The sequence below is a fragment of the Athene noctua genome, chromosome 28 (genome assembly GCF_965140245.1).
Source record: "Athene noctua chromosome 28, bAthNoc1.hap1.1, whole genome shotgun sequence".
NCBI lineage: Eukaryota > Metazoa > Chordata > Aves > Strigiformes > Strigidae > Athene > Athene noctua.
In genome coordinates, this window is record NC_134064.1 from 1,927,664 (window position 1) to 1,948,163 (window position 20,500).

At 39.6% G+C, this 20,500-nt stretch overlaps 1 protein-coding gene across 2 annotated transcripts in view; it reads left to right on the forward strand.

The window, feature by feature from the left end:
- The window catches only part of SLC23A2 (solute carrier family 23 member 2), a 55,254-nt gene extending 35,646 nt beyond the window's left edge, over positions 1-19,608 (forward strand). For both annotated transcript variants that reach the window (XM_074928677.1, XM_074928678.1), the window contains exons 6-16: positions 1,341-1,429; positions 2,878-2,948; positions 4,093-4,274; positions 7,146-7,266; positions 7,975-8,131; positions 10,240-10,387; positions 10,978-11,083; positions 14,106-14,235; positions 14,375-14,512; positions 15,654-15,749; positions 16,299-19,608. In XM_074928677.1, the coding sequence (XP_074784778.1) occupies positions 1,341-1,429; positions 2,878-2,948; positions 4,093-4,274; positions 7,146-7,266; positions 7,975-8,131; positions 10,240-10,387; positions 10,978-11,083; positions 14,106-14,235; positions 14,375-14,512; positions 15,654-15,749; positions 16,299-16,531 (1,471 nt within the window). In that variant the 3' untranslated portion in view covers positions 16,532-19,608. The remainder of the gene's footprint in view (positions 1-1,340; positions 1,430-2,877; positions 2,949-4,092; positions 4,275-7,145; positions 7,267-7,974; positions 8,132-10,239; positions 10,388-10,977; positions 11,084-14,105; positions 14,236-14,374; positions 14,513-15,653; positions 15,750-16,298) is intronic.
- Positions 19,609-20,500: the final 892 nt, after the last annotated feature.

Sequence of the window (20,500 nt, forward strand, 5' to 3'; positions counted from 1 at the left end):
TGAATCATTCACTTGTAGCTACCAACCGTTTCTTCACCAAAGATGAAGCTTTGATTTTTGCTTGAAGAAACTTCGAAGGGAACTGCGTGCCAGTCAGGTGTGCTCAGATGGCTCATGTATTTTATGAAGTTTGTTTTTTTTTCTAATGCAATTTTCAACGTTTGCAGTAGATGGGACAGCTTTTTATATTGCTTATGACCCAAACTCCTTTCCAATGGTAGTTCAACTGTTCTGACTTCCTGCCTGTGAACTTTACAACTACTGTTTGTAACATGCTTCTGGTCTGTTAATAACATGCTTCTGGTTTGATCTTTTTTGTGTTAAGCTTGTACAGGATTTTTTTTCCCCACGTTGTTTATTTTCGCCCCTTCTTTGTGCCTTTTCTGATCTTTATCTGAATCAGCTACAGTTTTTTTTTTTCCTTTACTGGTGTTTGCACTGGCATCGAGGCACTTCATTGCGGCAGTAAAGCAGCCATAAACACGGAGCAGTAACTAGAGCCACATGAGAAATTAAATGTTCCATGTGTTAGTTTGAGGTCTGCTATTAAAGGGAGTCTTACTACATACAATCCATTATTGACATTATAGAATAGTTCAAAGTGCATCTTCTCTGTAGTTAAGTAACATCTGGATATTTGTGATGTTATGCAAGCTACACTTGATTCAATAAATATGTAGTAGGTGCTGGGAGATGCTCTTTAGATCTTGAACCTTTTGGGAAGTGTAAACACCAGTGCTAAGAATGTCATCTTGAAATTCTTGCAAGCGTTTGTATTTATTGTTGGTAGCCACCTGGAACATCTAATCAACTCTTATCAACCTAATAGTTATTTACACGTACACTTAACGATGAATGTATAAATGACTGTACTTCAAGTTATGCAGAGGGAAGGTATTGAGTATGCAGATTGCATACTGCACTATCAAAGAGCTTTTTTAATGTGGCGGGACGGTAAAAGCTGCATGTTCAGCAGTCTGGCTGGTACTTACATCAGAACGTGCATCTGTGTCCTTGTGCTGCTGAGTCAAAACCTTGAATCAATGTCTGCATGCTGGTGCCCAGTAATTATCTGTTATAGGCATTTATTAATATTTTTATTAATATCACATAAATGATATGTTTAATATTATTAATAACTTTGTGCATGTAGTGTCTTCTGTGGGTCTTTGGTTTATGAAGTCTTAGTATTTCTGTGGCTGTTTTTTAAGTCAGAAATTCTCATATTTCACAGTTTTAATAACCCCCTGCAGTAAAGGATGGTTCTGAGGATGAGTAACTACCTAACTGCGATTGATATCCTGACACAGTACTGTAACACTTCTTTCCCTTTCCACCAGGTTACCCTTGTTTCAAGCCAGTGCTTTTGCATTCTTAGCACCTGCTAGAGCAATACTCTCCCTGGAGAAGTGGAAATGTAATAATACAGGTAACTGTCAGTTATGCTTGTTCGGGTTTAAGTGACAGGTGACCCAGATCACATACGGTGCAACTGCCAAACCTTTTGATATGGAAACTGGAAGTAATGAGCAGAGAATATGAAAAATTATGTCCTTTTATAATGTTAAAATTTTGTGCCTTGGAAAGATTCCTAACAATGCCCTTGTGGAATTCTATTTCTGAGGGGTTTTAATATAAAAAATGTTGACAAAAGAAATCTTAACAGTAGCATAAACCACTTCTTTTGTTAACAATGTAGAGAAAGGCAGAAGGATTCTGGAAATGTTCCTTTCTGGTATTTGAAAGCAGTGAGTCTGATCAAGTCCGTTTAAATTGAGTAGTAGTAAGTTTGAGCAATGGTCACCTCAGGACCAGTATTTTTACCTATTTAATTCATACCTGACAGGTTTTGCAGAGCAAGCTTTGATAATAGTTGGGTGTTCATTTTAACTTTGCTAGCTTCATCATCCCGAAAGGTTTTGAATTTTATTTAGAGTGAAAATGTGCAGTAAAACTAGTTGGGTGGGGGACTTCTGCTTTAACTTAGGTTAGAAACCTGAAGTGGAATCAGCTCTGGCAGTTTTCTTTTTAATGGGGTGTGGTTAGTCAGGGCTGTGGGCAGGGCAAGACAGCAGCGCAGAGAAGCAGGCTGCTTGCTTCTAACTAAAGTTCTTCCCAGGGGTCTTTTGACTGTCTAATCATTTGTATTATTTATGCATTTATACATGTGTTTTGATTCGCTTACAACCATCTAATTAATTTTCCTGATGTTTTTGCTATAGAAAACTTAGTTTTGAGCATTCATGTTTTCTCCCTGGGGCAGTCAGACTTAGCTACTGGGAAACAGCACGTGGGATTTAGTGCCCAAGAGGTAAAGGCAAACTGTGGTGTGCTTTAGTGTAGTGCTGGATGGAATTTCCATGCACCAAAATGTGCCAGCATCCTAATACACACCTTGTTGAAAGAAAATACTGTCTGATAACCTCTGATGGCAAAGCAATTTTTCCACTACTTTGGCTTTTCAGAAAGAGCCCATGCTGTCTTTTGCTCTTGAATCATTTAACCTTCAAAAGGTGTCAGATGGTGTTACCATGGGTCAGTTCAGTGAGTGACCTAAATTGGTGAACAACAAACGTTGGAGTACTTGATTCCTAGTGTGCAGTTGAGTAATCTCCATTCATCCATTTATTGGAGTGGGGAAAGAATCCCTAATTGACCTTTCTGAAAGTTATGATTTTTTTCCACTTCAGTACAGTGGGTAAAATTAGTGGTTAGCTCTTGGGGAATGTAAGCATGTTATTACTTGATTTGTAGCATTGCAGAACTTTTATTCTGTGTAAATCAAGGCTGATTTGTCAGACGCAGCCTAAGGAGAGATTTATTTTGTATTAAAGTGGCTGAGGAATAAATACCTGTGTTTTTTCTTCTTTTTGTAAGATATAACAGTTACAAACGGAACAACAGAACTGCTTCACACTGAGCACATCTGGTATCCCAGAATACGAGAGGTAATGTAGGAGTAGCCTTTAGCTGTTGATCTGTCCGATTCCGGTTGAGTTTCTTACCAAACTATGTGTTTTCATCTTTAAGTTGCTCCTTTCTTCTTTCACTGTGATTTCATTTGAATATATCCCTTTACACATTTCATGGAAGTCTTCATCTTTTCAACTTGTTCATGGCTGGACAGCAAATACAAGGAGTTAGTTACCACATTCCAGAGATGCTCAGTAAAATGCACAAGCGAGACGAATACTCTTCTTGTAACACTTTGTGATTTGTGCTCACTGGTAGCAGTCCAGCTGCTACCAGACCACTTGCCTGCTGTCGCTCTCTTCAGTAGGCTGTCCCATGGAAGGTAATATGCAGTTAGCAAATGTGTTCAGCCCTAGGTGTCTTTAAGTTGGAGACTACTCTAATAAGATGTTGATTCTCCCAAGAGACTTACTGAAATCTGTCAAACTCCTTCTCCACTCGCAGCACTGCAGTCTGAACTTCCTCATGCTCTGCAGAGCCCAGGATGAGGGTTGTGCCCAGGCATCACACTAGAGTGGTAGATAGCGTAGTCCAAATTAAAGCGTGTGTCATGGAATTTATCTCCCATCCCGTTGCTTTGGGCTGCAAACTTTTTCTTAATTAAAAACAACCCCTCTCTCTTCCCCATGTTCAAACCATAGCTACATCCTGCCAAGAGCCCTGCAGCCAAGAGGGCTGACAGTCTCCTGAGACCACAACGCTGCTCTATACCAGCTTCTAAGGAGCACTTGTGAACAATGCAGCACACACTCTGCCCCTAGGAGCTAGGAGCATCACCTCCGTGGCGCCACCAACCCTTGCCGGTTCGATCTGAGAGCTTAAAGGTTAGCCTGGAACCCAGGTCTCCTGTCTGACAGTGTGATGTGCTATCCACACAACTACCAGACTGGCCCACTGGTCTGTTGTGTAATAGTTTTGTGGAGAAAACCATAAGTGTTATGCTTAAGCAATAAGTCACTTAAACATAATGAGCTGTTTTATGACGAAAAATTTGCTGAGTTCTTCTGTGTCACTGAATTCTTTTAACTGCAGTTTGTAATCCAGAGCAGAAAAAGAAACGGTTTGAGTTTGCTTGTCAGATTTGACTGAACCGTCTCTTTCCCGTTCTTGTGTGTTCAGATCCAAGGTGCTATTATCATGTCCTCCTTGATAGAAGTGGTGATTGGTTTGCTTGGCCTTCCCGGTGCCCTGCTGCGATACATTGGACCTCTGACCATCACGCCAACTGTTGCCCTCATCGGCCTCTCCGGTTTCCAAGCTGCTGGGGAAAGAGCAGGCAAACACTGGGGTATCGCCATGTTGTAAGTACTCCTGGGTGTTCTTGGCTTAGGCCAGGGCGTCCTGGTTGGTAAGTCAACACGCAGGAATTTTGGGAAAAGCCAGAGTCTGCTCAGCTGCCAAAGGTGGCAACGCAGTGCTCCCAGCATGGAGAAATACTGCCTGCAGGAATGGGAGTGGGGCTGGCTTGGGTCAGCTGGCAGTTTGGGAGTAAGGACAGCAGCGACTTGAGGAGGCAGGAAAGGACAATGGCTGAAAGTGAGGTGTGGAGAACAGAGAATTTTATAAAACAATAGTTGATCTGGGAGCCACACTGGCTGTGTCTAATTCAGTGCTATAGAAAAGATGATTTAATAAAACACCAGAGAAATCAGGGAACAACTTGTATTTCTATTTTTATGATGCTCTTGTGTATGTTTCTTATGCTGCAACAGTGAGCAAACACCATTGGTAGTAGTGGTCCGTTTGTCATTATTACTGGTTTGCTTACCTATAGCCAAGAGACATTTGTATGACAACAGAGAGTGTGTGTGTTTTCATGAATGCCATTGGCTGATGAGACATAAGCAGACGGATTTCTCTTTAGTAAACAAAAAGACTTTTAGAGTGAATTTCAGGACATGATGTGTGTGCTTGTGTTAGGTATAAATGCCAGGGAAATTAAAGAGTTGAGATTAGTGGTCTGAAAGGGAATAACTAAGAAAAAATAAATGAAGACAAAAGCTTCTTGTGAGATGCTGGAGATAACCAGCCAAATAAGGATGGAAACCACATTTTAGGGAGAACAAAATTGGCTGAAGCAGTTGCTATATTCAGTGTATAGCGACCAGCTCTGTGCTGGCTCTGGAAGCGGAAGGAATGACTTGATGAGATCAGATTCTGATCTGACTAATCTGTTTGCACAGTACTTTGAACATGTAAAGTATTCTGTAAGTGCAGCTTATGATTAAAAGGGCTCTTTAATTCTCTTTTATCTTGAATGTTAGCATCATGAATATTTTTGTAATTCTATTATGTTAAGCAGCTGACCCAAAGGAACGTTTTATTTTCCTGTAAAACAAATTCAGTGCAAGTTGGGACTAATGTTAAATCAATCAAGCAGACCTTTGGTGAATTGGACGTGGAAACGTGTAATTAAAGTTGACATTTTGCAGATGGAAAAAAATAAATCAATTTAGGAACAGGATTTAAATATTACCCAGTCAATAAGTATTTCTGGCTTCTGCCATGCAAGAATGTGCACTAGATTGTTGAAAATAACTCCATAGCCATCTAGAACCACTCAAAAGTAACTTGATCTCTATGAGATGTGGCATTTGAAATTGTCTTGACTGTTCTGATGAGATAAAAATACTGTATTGCTGTCTAACACAGCAGAATAATACCTGTGTAAGAGCTATTATCCTCTATTAGCTGCAGTTGCTATTTGACAAGATTTTCAGTTTCCCAAACAGCTTTCTGACCTCCCTTGTTCTGCGGGTGCCAAACTGAAATAACTTAATCCATAAAACACGTCACATTGTGATCTGTAAAAACAGAAATTATTCCTGAATTGGTCTTTGCCTGTATATCTTGTGAGCAAAACTGTTTCTGTGGGCATTTAAAGATTGTTAATATTTTACAGAATGGCAGTAAGCCCCCCTGCCATGTAGCCAATATAATATTATTTGCCCTAATATAATATTATTACATTATTTACAGCTCTGTACTAAATAAATCAAAGTACAAAGCCACCTGTCCTCAGGGCTAGCGTGGCAGCATAGCTGCCGTTAGGGAGTGGAGCCCATCTTTCCATAATGGACTTTGGGAGAGATGCCAGAATGTTTCCTGAATGTGAGGAAAAGGTGCCTTTATCATTCAACTCTAGTCGGGGGTAAAGGCTATAAATGACACCCTTCTTGTGCAGAGCTCTTTGTTCCTGGAGATTGAGGGAGAATAAAGCTCTGTTGTTTCTTACAGACTGAAAGTGATCTTGAACAGAAAAGGGAGGGAGGCTTAAAATCTGCCTCTTTTTTTAATCAGCTGATAAAAACATAATCTCAAATTTCAGAAAAGCTTTGCCTCTTCAGACAGTTTGACTCTTTGTTTAGCCTTTTTATAGAAAAACTGATTTTGGCTATTTCAGAATTGAGCAGTCTGCCCTGCCTTTTTGTTTTTCATTGCAGTGGATACTTATTTTAGCTGCAGAGTTGAATTAATTTTTAACGTATAGAGAAGCTTAGCAGTTTTGACAGGGAGGGGGAATGCATAATGCCTGGGGCATCTCAAAACTGTAATAAACTGGGTTACTGGTGAACTGCAGTTGAATGGAATCTTGGTTTTTCAGGCTCTATTCTGCTTGATTTACAGCTGTTTAGTGAAAGATGTACACGCAAAACAAAAATGAGGATTCTTAAGAATTGAAGAAAGAATTTCCCTTGACAGGAATCTTTCAAGTGCTTTGGAGTTTTATGCAGATTTTGAAATGTAAAAATCATTGTATGCTGGCCTCCAGTTTTCCTGTTTCTTCCCATTTGCTAGCAGCAGCCTTTGTGCTTCGTGTGCAGAGCAGACCTGGACACGCAGATAGTTTGAGTCAAAAAGAAGCAAGCAGTGCAGCGTAGCTCTCTGCTAATGGCTGCTTAGCTCTGAAGAGCTTTCTTTAGTCTCATTCATTTTCTTGGTTTCATTTACCTGTTTGCTGCTGGCTATTTTTGCAGCACTTTTGAATACAAATTGTGTTGGTTTAGCTTTCGTGGAATAATAATTTATTTAAAATGCCTTGCGCTAAATTTAAAATGTACATTCATATTTTGTGTCTGAAAAGCTTGAACAGGTTTGTGCTGAGAAGGATTTTTAACATATTGGTGCTAATAACATGTCTCTCTTGTCTCACCCTCCTCCTTTTTTCTCAGGACTATTTTCCTAGTATTGCTGTTTTCTCAATATGCCAGAAATGTCAAATTTCCCTTACCCATTTACAAATCCAAGAAAGGATGGACAGCATACAGGCTGCAGCTTTTCAAGATGTTCCCTGTAAGTAGTTGAACTAGTTCTTCAGTTAGCCAAAAAACCCACCCAATTTGTGGTTTGGGTTTTTTTTCTTGGTTTTGATTTTTCTTACTAATACAACAGATCACAAAGGTGAGATAAAAGCTTAAATGGATTTATGGAAAACTTAACTAAATGGTTCATTTGCCACAGGAAATAGTGTCATACTGTATTCTTGCCAGATCCCGTTCTGGTATCTGTCAGATGAAGACTCATTGGAGTGATGATGAAGATCATGGAGGGGAGGGAAGGGGGTAGAGAAGATGTGTTTATGCATGCAGTGAAAGCCTAAACTGAGCCCTCCAAAAAGGGGTGGCGAGATCATTATCTTCTGGTTTTATGTAAGCAGTACTCCGTTCCCCCATATGAAAGACTTCTTTTTATTTCTTTGGTAGAGTTGAGACTAATTCACTCATTTGTTTAAGTGCCCATTTGGAGACTTTCCCATTTGTTAGGGGAGAGAAGAGGCTTGCTCTAATTCTAAAGCTTTTGTAATAGCACCTTCATTAGGGGCCAGAAGGAAGCACCTAACAGATCTATTACAGGATTTACTGCTTGTTCAGACTTAAAATTTCACTTAAGATCACACTCAGGTATGTGTGTAATAGATATTCTGTGCAGGAACTGTTTGCTGTTGATGAATATTGCCGATGATAGTTTCTTTTAAATGGCTTTTTTCCTCCCCTTTCACAGATTATTTTAGCTATTTTGGTGTCGTGGTTGCTTTGCTTCATCTTCACTGTGACAGACGTCTTTCCCCCTGACAGTTCGAAGTATGGCTTCTATGCTCGCACGGATGCCCGGCGAGGAGTGCTGCTGGTAGCTCCGTGGTTCAAGGTTCCTTATCCTTGTAAGTATGTCTGGTTTTAAGGGCTGTTTTTCTAATAATATACCTGTGAGTATCATTTCTGTTGTTTTCAGAAGCATCGCTATTTTTCTTTTAGTACTATATGCTGATGCACTTCAACGTGCACTGACCCGAAGACATCGTAGGTGGGGAGGATGGTCTTTTTTTTTTTTCCTCCTTCATATGGTACCTTAATGTCTCACCCAAGGAAGAGCAATTCTTTGAAACTTGAATTTGTAGTAGACAGTTGCAGGGTTTATCTAGGTAACTCTTGACTTCAGATAACGTAGTGTAACTGTATATAAAACACAAACTGTCAGGGGATGGTTCATCTATTCGGTTGATACTGTGGTCAGCAGCTGTTACTGTTACACAGTAGTAAGGATGAGTTATTACAGTTTCTGTAGAGCTACTGAAGTCATTGATTCTTGAAAGTATCAGTAGCATAATGCCCTTCCCTGCCCCAAACACACTTGTTCTTGACTTACCACAATATAACAACTACACAAAAATGTCCTGGCTTGCAGAAACAGTATTAGAATCCATCCGATGGGCAAGTCAAAGAATGCCAGTCAGTGCTTATCAAAGGATGAGAAAGTATTTACAAGAGAACACGAAACGCTTTACACGACATCTCAGATGTTTGTATTTTGCTTGTCAGCTCTACATTCAGAGCTGTTCGAGGCTGTTTCTTATGGCATGAGGTAGAGTTGCACAACTGGTTCACCCTTGTGCTGCTCAGAAATTAATGAGGTAATAATAGAATAGTATTCTGCTAGAATAGAATAATAGAAATTGTTAGGAATACCACTACGTTGTAATGAGGCAGCTTCGTTGTGGTTTTCCATATGCTTTGGTTCTGAGTAGTTCTTAAAAGAAACCACTTCTAAAGCAGTACTTGCAAGATGTATAATAGAAGCTTTTGGGAAAGGAGGAAAACTTCTCCACTTTGATTAGACCTTTCTTATTTGTGAAGCCTTGTTCACTCACATTTGTGTGACTTAAAGTTCCTTTTGTTGCGAGAGGCTCATCTATTTCAAAGAGATAAAAGCATCAAGGCAATTGCTGTGGAAAACCTGCCAAGCTTTTCTACAGGCTTAAATTAATCTTATTTTCTCTTCTACAAAAATTTTCAATTGGGAGGTGTTTGTGCAGTGATCATAGCTGGTTGTTGGCCATTCTCTTTGGTAGACTAAACTTGTAACCAAAGACTGAGTTTTTAGAGCAATAATAATTAAGTAGCATTCGCCTCGCTGATCAGAATTGTTTTTTCACAAGCAGTAGTTCAAATTCCTTCCTTCTGAACAGGAGTTTTTTGGTGGGGTTTAGGGTTTTTTGGGTTTTTTCCAAGCATGATCAAAGCAGTTGGTTAGACGGTTTTTCCTTTGCTCCTTTCATCTATTGGAACTTGCCAGACTTTGTTACTGTGAAGAGAGTTTGTTGATTCCATTAAAGATGAATAAATAGCGTGGCAGGACTAGGGACGGGATCATCCACCTGTACTCAGCACTGGTGAGGCCGCACCTCAAATACTGGGTTCAGTTTTGGGCCTCTCACTACAAGAAATATGTTGAGGTGCTGGAGTGTGTCCAGAGAAGGGCAACGGAGCTGGGGCAGGGTCTGGAGCACAGGTCTGCTGGGGAGCGGCTGGGGGAACTGGGGGGTTCAGTCTGGAGAAGAGGAGGCTGAGGGGAGACCTCCTGGCCCTCTGCAACTCCCTGCCAGGAGGGGGCAGAGAGGGTCAGGGTCGGTCTTTTCCCAAGTAACAAGTGATAGGACCACAGGAAATGGCCTCAGGTTGTGCCAGGGGAGGTTTAGGTTGAATATTAGGAAACATTTCTTCACCGAAAGGGTTGTCAGGCCCTGGAACAGGCTGCCCGGGGAGGTGGTTGAGTCGCCATCCCTGGAGGTATTTGCAAGACTTGTAGATGTGGCACTAAGGGATGTGGTTTAGTGGGGGGCTTGGCAGGGCTGGGTTAACAGCTGGACTTGATGATCTTAAAGGTCCTTTCCAACCTCAGTGATCCTATGATTCTATGAAATTGCTGTATGTTTTGATATCTCAATTGTTTTCTGTGGCACGAGAGATTTCAGTTTTCTTTTCTTCACAGTTCAGTGGGGACTGCCAACAATTTCAGCCGCTGGAGTAATAGGAATGCTTAGTGCAGTTGTTGCTAGCATTATTGAATCAATAGGAGATTACTATGCCTGTGCCAGGTTGTCTTGTGCTCCTCCTCCACCCATCCATGCAATTAACAGGTATGTCAAAAAAATAAATATTTTTCAGTGCCTTAAGCTACTTTTTTTTAAAATTTTTTTTTTTTTTCCTTGGGATAAGACAGGAATGTGCTGTGAGGTTAAATGCTACAATTTGGTCAAACACAAGGGCCAAGGATCTGAAATTTAAGATGCAGCTGTCATGTTGAATTATTTTGTTGCAAATGTAGCATTGGAAACCTAGTCCTATTCCTGCTGGAGTCTGTGGAAGTTAATAGTACAGTTTCCGTCAGGACAGAAGTCTAAATCCATTCTGGAATTGGGATAGTTTGTCAAAATCGCCTGAAATGCAGTTTTAGAAATGAAAGAGTAGCTCTAACTTTGACTTGAATTAGTTTGTAATTCCCTCAGTTTGAGAATATGGGTATCTAAGACATCAAAAAAAGAACTCAAGTTGTTTTTCCAGGTGTGTTAGAGCTTGAAACATGAATTATAATAATTCACGTGGGACTGATGCCTTAACAGGCCCCCCCATAGCATGCAGACATAAAGCACCATCTCAGGCGAGTCTACGCTAATACGAGTTTGACTTTTTTTTTGGTTTTTTTTCTTTCTCTGTTTGTGATTTACAGAGGGATTTTTATTGAGGGTCTCTCCTGTGTTCTGGATGGAGTATTTGGAACGGGGAATGGATCCACTTCTTCCAGTCCTAACATTGGTGTCTTGGGCATCACAAAGGTATGTGCTTTCCCTTGATCACTCAGTGATTTGAGTATTTCATTTCATCTCCTCTGGTGGATGGCTTATGCCATTTTTATGTTTCATAGCATAATCCTTTTCCAAGAAGCCATACTACTATAGTACTTCATGCAGACAAACTTTACACAGCATTCTGAATTTACCTAACTTGTCTGTACCAGCCATTATCTAATAGAAACACATCTAGATAAGGACCTCAAAAATCTTATTTTTATTTGGCAATTAGAAAACCTACATAAAGTGGATGATGCTTAAATAAGCTGTCCCTTTGAAAACCAAAAAAAGCATTCAGGCCTCTAGGGCGTTTTGAGGAATAAACACTGTAGACTGTATAGAAATTGATACTCCTTTGGATGTTTTGGCTCTGAAAGCATCGCTAGAGAACTGACTATTTTTAATGTCCCACTTGAAGACACAATGAAGTGCAACTTGATGTCCTTGGGTCTAATCTACGTATGTACTAGGACTGACACAGCTAGATAAGGAGTTGCAATCAAGATAACTTCAAAGTTAAATGTACCCTAAGTATTTGTTTCTGCTATAGGTTTTTAGGCCACTGAGCATGTTTAAGGGATTACATATTTTTTGGGGTGTCACTCAGCAAAATATATAAACACTTGAGGAATTCCTTTGTTCACATGCTGAACTGGATGTGTGCTTGATGCCTTGCTGAACTGGGAGACCTTGGACTGCAGATAGATTTGCTTGATATTGTTAATTTAACCTTGTTAAGAAATCTGTCAGAGTAATTTACATTGTAAATACGTACATCTTGTGTATTTCGCTTGGAAGCTATAAATCTACTTCATGTGTACAAGATAGAAAATGTATGCTCTCCACTTAAAATAACTCATCCCTCTCTGCCTTAATCCAATAAATGGATGATGAATTTATCTTCAGCCATTTTTTTTTTTCTGCACAAAGGATGATTCTTTTCTGGTTTAGTGTAGAATATAAATACTAATAGCACCATCTGCTGTCTGTATAAGTCTTCCATTCAGTCACTGATGGAAATTTCCTAAAAGAAATTTTGGTTAGAAAAATCCTTAAAGAAGGGTTTATTCTGTTGTGCTCTCTTTCTGTTGTTACTTCATAGGAGTTCATATGAATTAACAGCACTTTTTTATTAATAGTCCACAGAAATAAGTGTACATTTTGCTTTGGAGCAGTGAAAAATGAATGTTAAATTGGCAGCTGTTAGAGAAAACAGAGTTAACTACAGTTAGGTCTGTTCAGAGCACATGGTGGAAGAGTGAATACGCCTTATCCAGAATGGCACAGCTGGATGGCTGTGCTCCAGTGGTTTGTCTTGTTTTCCTGTCTGCATGCTCATTTCTAAAAACCTAATAGTTTTTCAACTTCAATTTATATCAAAATAGATTTTTGGCATGTAGATACTCTGCTGTTTATTGGAGAGGTAAAATCTTCAGTGCTCGTCAGTAAAGACTGCATAGTCCTGGTGATCCTGTTATACTAGTGCAACACTTGAAAAGGCATTTCCCTCCCTTGAAATCAGTATATAATTACACTTAGAATTTAAATTTGAGGCTTCAACTGGATGTAAATACTGCAAAGTCTTTGAGCAAGTTCTATTTGATGAGAGAAGAATCAATTAAATCTGATTCATTGGGGCAAAAGTAGAACCATCTTATGTCATAAAGTTGATGAAATGGATGCTCCAGTAAGGTACTGGGTACCATATCATGTGCTCACATAAAGCGTGTGTATGGGTGCTTGGCAATAAATACATAGTTTGAGCTAAATGCTGACCAGGAGGCTTTCGAAAGGAGCTTCATTTGTTTGTCTTGTACTGATTAAGCATTTGAATAAATGAATGTTGCTGTTGTGCAGATTTTTTAAAGAATCTGCCTATTTCATGCAGGAAGATAATTTTAGAGAAAAATACTGGTGGACCTAAGGAAACAAATTTCTTTATAAAAAGTAGAGAAAGGTGCAAGCTAACGCCTGTTGTTATTCTAGTGAACACCCCAATTTACTGGTGTAGCTTCTTTTTTTAGGTGAATACCTCTCACCTGAAAGTTAAGCAGGGAAGAATATGGGGGAAATAAGTACTTTTACCCTAAACATGCCTACTATATCTTTTTTTTCCCCCTATTTCACTCATTTAGCTCAGTCACAATCATGATTACAACAATGATTATGTTAATCATTGCAATGATTAACAAATTAATATCCACTTCTCTTTGAAGCTTAATACTCTGGAACAGAAGACCTACAAAGGGCTTTGCTAGAAACCAACTTACCAGTGTAAAAGTTGGGGTGTTTTTTTGTCCCTGATGCGCCTCTTATGCAAGTATAACACTTACTAAAGTATCGACCATTCAGGTTTATCAACTCCCACTACAGCATAATGCCAGAGAAGTACTGCCCAAAGTTTGAATGCTTAAATTAAAAACGGGAAGGAAGTGCAGGCACTTGGGTTTCACAGTGTTAGCACAGCCGTGATTTGCATATGAAGTGAATTCAGTTCTGTTCTCAAAGAGAGATGTTATAAAATCAGTTGATATATCTCTGTCTAGAAAGCCTGCATCTCCTTCAAGTGAACTGTGTGGTAGGTAGGTAATACATATATTCTTGTGTAAAAGGGCAGCAGCACATGGATTTAAAAATTTGTTTTCCATTTGCATTACAATTGATCTGTTTGCCATCTCTCCTATTTATGTTCTGTTTGTTTACTGTAGATGGGAGGGCACCACATGTCATGGTTATTGTGGCTCTAGCAGTTACAGATGGTTTTAAAGATGGCCTAATGTTAACAAAACAAAATCAAACAAAGTTATGTTAGAATTCTGGAGTGCAGCCATGTTACAGCTGAGCCCTCCAAGACATTTGTAAAGGCTTTCCAGCCTCCGTTTTAACCCACAAAAAAATATGCATGGAAGCTTGAAAAGAAGTTTTAAATGCAAAAGAAAACAATAAAATGTGAAGTTGGACTAAGTGTGGGTTTTTCCAGTGTCCTTTCCTTTTTGTTCTCCTGCAGGTTGGAAGTCGCAGGGTTATTCAGTACGGGGCAGCCTTCATGCTCTTGCTTGGGATGGTTGGCAAGTTCAGTGCTCTCTTTGCATCACTGCCCGACCCCGTCCTCGGTGCCCTCTTCTGCACTCTCTTTGGTAACGTATGTTTTTCTGCTCCTCTGTGCACTGTGTGGCTATATCTTTTTACTCTGGTGCTGTGTTTACATGTATGTTGCTATCTTTTTTTGAAGAAAAAGACTATATAAAAGCTGAGACGTGTTTTATTTTTATTTAGGGATGATTACAGCCGTGGGTCTGTCTAACCTCCAGTTCATAGATTTAAATTCTTCTCGTAACCTGTTTGTACTCGGATTTTCCATTTTCTTTGGACTTGTCCTCCCAAGCTATCTCAAACAAAACCCACTGGTCACAGGTATGTGTCTCTGCTCATTTACATGAAGTGTACTTTTACCTTGTACTCATATGTATACATACAAGTACAGAGTAAAGGGTAAATAAAGAGAGAAAGCATTATGGAGATAGTAAAAGCTATAAATAAGAAGGCAGGTGTGTTCAGAGAATTAATTGAAATGTTGAGACCTGAACTGAATGTTTCAGTGGGATACATTTGAAGTTGTCCAGCTTTCTCTGGGTATGATTGTAGAGCAATGGAAGGAGGCGGTTGCAAGTTGGACTGGAAGACTAAAAGGACTAAATAAAAGGGTGAATCAGAGTTGTAAATGATGTTAAAAGAATAAGGGGGAGTACCAAGGTAGAGCTTGGAAGCTAGGAATTTGTTTGTGGTTCTCAAATTTTTTTGTCACTGCAAACATGCATTCTGAACCTGAATTTTAATGAACTCAGTTTCAGACTGCTAGCCCAATTACAGTTTTTGGTGAATTCATGGAGAAGGTTTTCTGTTTTAATGCTACCTTCTCAATAGTTGTCATGGCAGGGTACGGCATCAAAGGAAGACCCTTTACGGGAATACTTGTTTGGTTTCATTTGTTGGGGTTTTATTAAAGAAAATACTAACTTTTTACATGTATTGCTTCAGAACCAGGTTTGAGAACATATCTAGCCTACTTTAAGTTGTTCAGAAAATCATTCAAGCAGACTTAGGTGATGATATGCTAATATACAGTGTTCTTCCATGAACTGGTGCTATAAACCTGATTTAAAAACCTTTTAAAAAGTAAAGGTTTATAAAAAGAATTGTTTCAGTCCACATGATTTTACATTATGATCATTGCTCCTTTTCCATGTTGTAGTTTTCTATTTAGTTTAAATTAAGCAGTTGTATCTGCAGCAGAAACAAAAATGGCATTTCATTACATTTTTATAAGTAACTGAAAGCTCATGAAGTTTTGGGAAAGACTGGGTCCCCATCGTGGGCTACATCAGGTGAAAGTTCTTCTGCATCTATTCCCACATGGTTTTAAGAGTCCTGTCAGAGCAAATTCCTCCGTGTACTCAGCAAGTTTTCCTGGATGACCTGTGTGTAAATCAGTAGGATGCGTATATATTTATGATATAAATTCAAATTCTAAATATTTTTTTTTTTCCTATTCTAGGAATAGCAGGCATTGATCAAGTATTAAACGTTCTTCTCACTACAGCCATGTTTGTCGGTGGCTGCGTCGCGTTTATTTTGGATAATACCATTCCAGGTCAGCATGTAAACTTGTCATTTTATCTGAAATAATAAACTGCCTTTCTGCATGAAGCACAGCGCTTCATGGATGCAGGAGATGAGGAACAGATTACTGCTTTTCTTGTTGACTTTTAGACCTAGAGCAAACTGTTTAATACCTGTGTACCTCAGTTTCTTTGAGAATGCGTTGAATCTGTTCAGATTAAGGTCTCCACCATGTTAAACTTATAAAATAGCTGCTAAAAACCAAACCAGAATAGTCTTCTTCAGAAGACAGAGTAAAAATACGTTTAAGACCCAAACCTGCTTCCATTCAAGAGGAAAAACTTACCTTGACAACCAGTTACAAAATAAAACTGATAATAGCCATTTCCAATAAACATTTTTTTCCCCTATTCCTGCCTCTTTGAGGACTCTAGATGATCTTTTCAGTGTTTTGCTAAACGTGGTGTCTGAGACTTAGGGTTTTATTTCTTCTCTTATCCTCTACTATGTATGTGTGTGTTCACATAAAGATATTCAGGTATATGTTTTTATTTTTTTTTCCTTTTACTTTGATTTCTAGGTAGCCCTGAAGAAAGGGGAATACGGAAATGGAAGAAAGGGGTTGGTAAAGGAAGCAAGTCACTGGATGGCATGGAAACATATGATTTGCCTTTTGGCATGAACTTTATTAAAAAGTACAGGTGTTTCAGCTTCCTGCCCATCAGCCCTACCTTCATGGGTTACACGTGGAAAGGCTTCAGGAAAAGCAGTAACTGCAGGAGTTCAGATGAAGACTCAGAAGCTACAGTATAGCCTTAGTTGAAATTATATTATCTAGTTGTAGTAAAAGATGTATTTGCAGTTTCTTGCTGATTAAGAAGCATTAAAATATATGTTTTGTATATCTGCATTTAAATTCTGGAACCAGAGCTGAGACGGATTTAAAAAAAAAAAAAGCTTTCCTGTTGTGGGTGGTGGTAGCCAGATCTAGTGTCTCTGGGTCAAATTGGCAAATGCTCCTCTGCTTGATTTTTTCAGAAGCTATAGATACCTGTGCACCTAAGTCTGTTTATTTTAAATGGGACTTAGGTTCTGGAAGTATGTAGGTGATACTGAAAAATGTTTACTTTTTAGGGTGATTTTTCTTTAAGTCATTGACGCTGGCATTTTTGGCACGTTCATGGCTGGCAATGTTAGTTACGCCAGAAAATTTGAATCATGTGGGAAGGAGGTGGGGAGGGGGAAGGAAAAAAAATGACTTCTAGTCATGTCAAATCCCATATATATAGTATTTTCTACTTACTGGTTTGCACATTCCATATTTTCAGCCCCCTGCAAACCAGATGCAGTTGATACGGGCAAATCATGAGAGTATTTTTTTTTTTAACTGAGAGTATTAATTTTTGTGTTTTTTTTTTCTTAAATTACCAATAGTTCAGTCAGATGTCCAGTGTTAAGACAAAAAGTTTCTGTAAAAACTTTGCTGATGAAAACCACGACCGACTTCTGATAGTTTAGTGCTGTAGAAGGAACCACTCATTTCACTTCAGTTTGCATTGTTAAACGTTTGCTTTTTCTGCCTGGCATTTGACCACCTAATTCCAGTGTCCAGGTGCAGGTTTTCCCTAAAGGGACACACGCAGCTTGAGTTTTACAGAGATGGGAAACTTTTTAATTTCCAGATGGGACCCGATAACAGTTTCTACAGTGCAATGCCTGTATCCAGCAAAACGTTTCCTGGACAAAAATGCTAATTTATTGTGCAGTTCTAAGCAATTAACATCTGTACACATGCAGATCTCGCTGCAGGGAAAGCTGTGCAGTCACACCGCTGCCAGCGTTCGCTGCTTTGGGTCTGTGCAGAATTTTCTTGATCGGATCTCAAGAGCCAGTGCTGCCTACAAGCAGCTCACGTTGCATTGCCTCCTCTTCTTCTCTCTTGGTGGGGCTTCTGCAAAAGCTCATTAGTGCTGCGGAGGGGATCTTGAGCAGCAGAGACACTACATTTGATGTCCTCATCCACTGGGTGGTTTAACGGGTATTGGGTCCAATCAGGGCACCATTCAGATTTTTTTTTTTTTTTTCCTGGAATAGTCTCAGCTCTGATGTTATGTGGGTGTTCATGCTCATCATGCATTCATAATTAAAAGTTTTATTCATGTTTAATGTTCTTACTATTGCAAGTTAGTTTTAGACTTCAGTGTGGCCCCAAAAGCATTTTTAAGCTGTGGAGATCATCAGGGAAATGTAGTGTAATGTAATTTCAAGGCCAGTATGCTCTACGGTGCTTGCGTTTTGTATTCCTGGAAAAAAACCTAACAGTAGATCCTGTAATTCACTCATATATTTATCGAAGTTTGACTACTGGACAGGAGCGCAGGAACTCTGTTTTCTCTGAGTCTACTTCCAGGTGAATTTGTTATTGGTTATTGAAGCATGGAAGGGTTGGGGTGGGGAGGGCAAGGAAGGAGCTTAATGGATCAGTACTGAATAGTGTAGAGTCGGAATGATTCCATTGATATCGTTCTCAGCATGCCATGGCTGTTTCCAGAAACTATTTTATACCGCTTTTTCCATAACAAAGCATGTGTTTGTTCCTGCTTCAGGGAACTTTCAGTAGTTTGCAGTCTTGGTGTCAATTGGACTATCTCGAAAGCTGGTCAGAAGAGTTATTGTGTAGTAGACAAGGTTAGTTTGCCTGTGAAACAAAGTCATTTTTATAATTTTTAAATTTTTCTTCAGGTAGTGAGGTGTTAGATTTCCACATCCACTTGCAGATAGTTTGAGTGCGGAGACCTCTAATCAGTGGCACGAAGCTTCCGAATTTCCCAAGTTCATGTGCAACCAAAGATGTGCGGGAGACGTGGGGGAGTTAAATATATATATATAAAAGGAAAAAAAAAATAAAAAGCCACCTATGTATGGTGGTTGTAATGATGTAAAATGCCAAAGTTGGTTATCTTATAAATGTTGAGAAAAGGAGGCAAAAGTTTTTTTATTTAAAATGGTGTCACCTCAGAAATACTGAAATGTCAGGTCCAGCGATGCTGCTGGGCACGGAGCGCAGCAGTGACACCTGTGTCCTGAGGCTTTTCTAACCTCCCCCCAAATATTCTTTTGATAACTGAAATGTTTATGCAGTCAAGAGATGAGGCGATGAGAAACAGCACTTCTCTCACCTTTGGCTGGAGTAAAGCTGTGCGTGTTCTGTGTTGCTTTCAGTTGAGGATTGCCAGGACACTTCGGTCAAATTATAGGGCACCGAATGCAAGGATTTTTTTTTCCTTCTCCCTGGAGCAGAACACCACCCCTTTCTTGCAGCGTAGGAAAGACTATCCAAGTAGGTGAAGTCCAATAACTGTTGAACTGTTGTATTTAGTTCTCTTCATGACTTTGGGTCCTACTGTGCCGATTCTGTTGACTGGCTGAGAGAAGAGCAGTAGTGTTTCGCCAGCATTGCTTTTCTAGCCACTTAAGTTGGTAACACTAAAATAAGTAGATGTAGTTAGCAGTCACTTCTGTAACCAAATCTGTATATGTAACACTCTCTCCATCTTATTAGGAACAGGAATGGTTAAAGGTGAGCCTCAGTTTTGCAAAGGAGATGGGCTGAGTGCCTGTAATGTGTAGTGAGGGGTTACGGTGGTTACGGTGGAGTTATTGGCAGTACCTTGAGCGTCCAGGGCACGGAGCTGATGCCTTGGGAAGAGAAGCTCCCCTTTCTCCTCCCGATGCACCTGAAACCACCCCGCAGCTGCTAGTAGAAGGAGATGCTTTGCTTTTCTTTGTGAGGGGAAATAGCTCTGCGTTGCCCCCGGTTTTGTGCAGCTGTGGCAGGCGATGAAAACCCCTCAATCCTTCCCCCGTGTCAGGTTTCCTGCACTGGTGGTTTAGTGGCTGGGGGGGGGGGGGGGGGGGGGGGGGGGGGGCACAGTGCACAGCCCCAGCTGCTGGCAGATGTGCTGCAGAGGATTAACTTCAGGTTTTGAAAAGCATTTAAATACTTCGTGTTCGCTGGTTACGTCCAGGCTTTGATGCGTAAGGGCGGCTGGATATAGAAATCTGACTGTAAATGCAATACTGTATTTTTCCTGTATATGTTTTTGCCTGCCTTTCAAACAGCTGATCTAAACAAAATCACATAGGGAAGACAACACCTGAGAGGTAAGAGGCGATGAGATGTTTCAACCAAACTTTTAAGATGGAAGGGCAAATATTCATGGTAGAAATATCATTTTGTCATATCAAAGATGGTATCAGTGTATGCAAAACAAAATAACTTGGGACTTTTGTAATTGATATTCTATTGTATTTTTTTTTTTTAGGTTAAATTAAGAATTCTTGCTAACATGTTGAAACACGTTTTCTAAAGCAAATACTTGCAAATTATACCTATAGAAATTTAGGTTTCACAGCTAACAGCTGTGACTGATTAATGTTGTCATATTACAGTGCGTTGATGGAGGAACTTAATCAGGTACCTCGCTCAGAAAGTTCAAACTTTAAACCCAGAATTTGCTTTATGCCTTTTAATACTGACTTTAAATATGGCAACTTGGTTTGTACATGAATATTGCAGTATTTTATTTCCATATATTAAAAATAACATTTCCACTCAGGATAATGATCACAGTTTTCCTGGGAGGGAGTGGTATGATTGTCATGACAATGTCATGTGATGGTAGAATTTCTTCATTGACGAATCTATAGTAGTTGTGTATACTTTATTTACCCATGTTTATGTTCCTACCAAAACCTAAAGGATTTCTTTATCGTTCATCT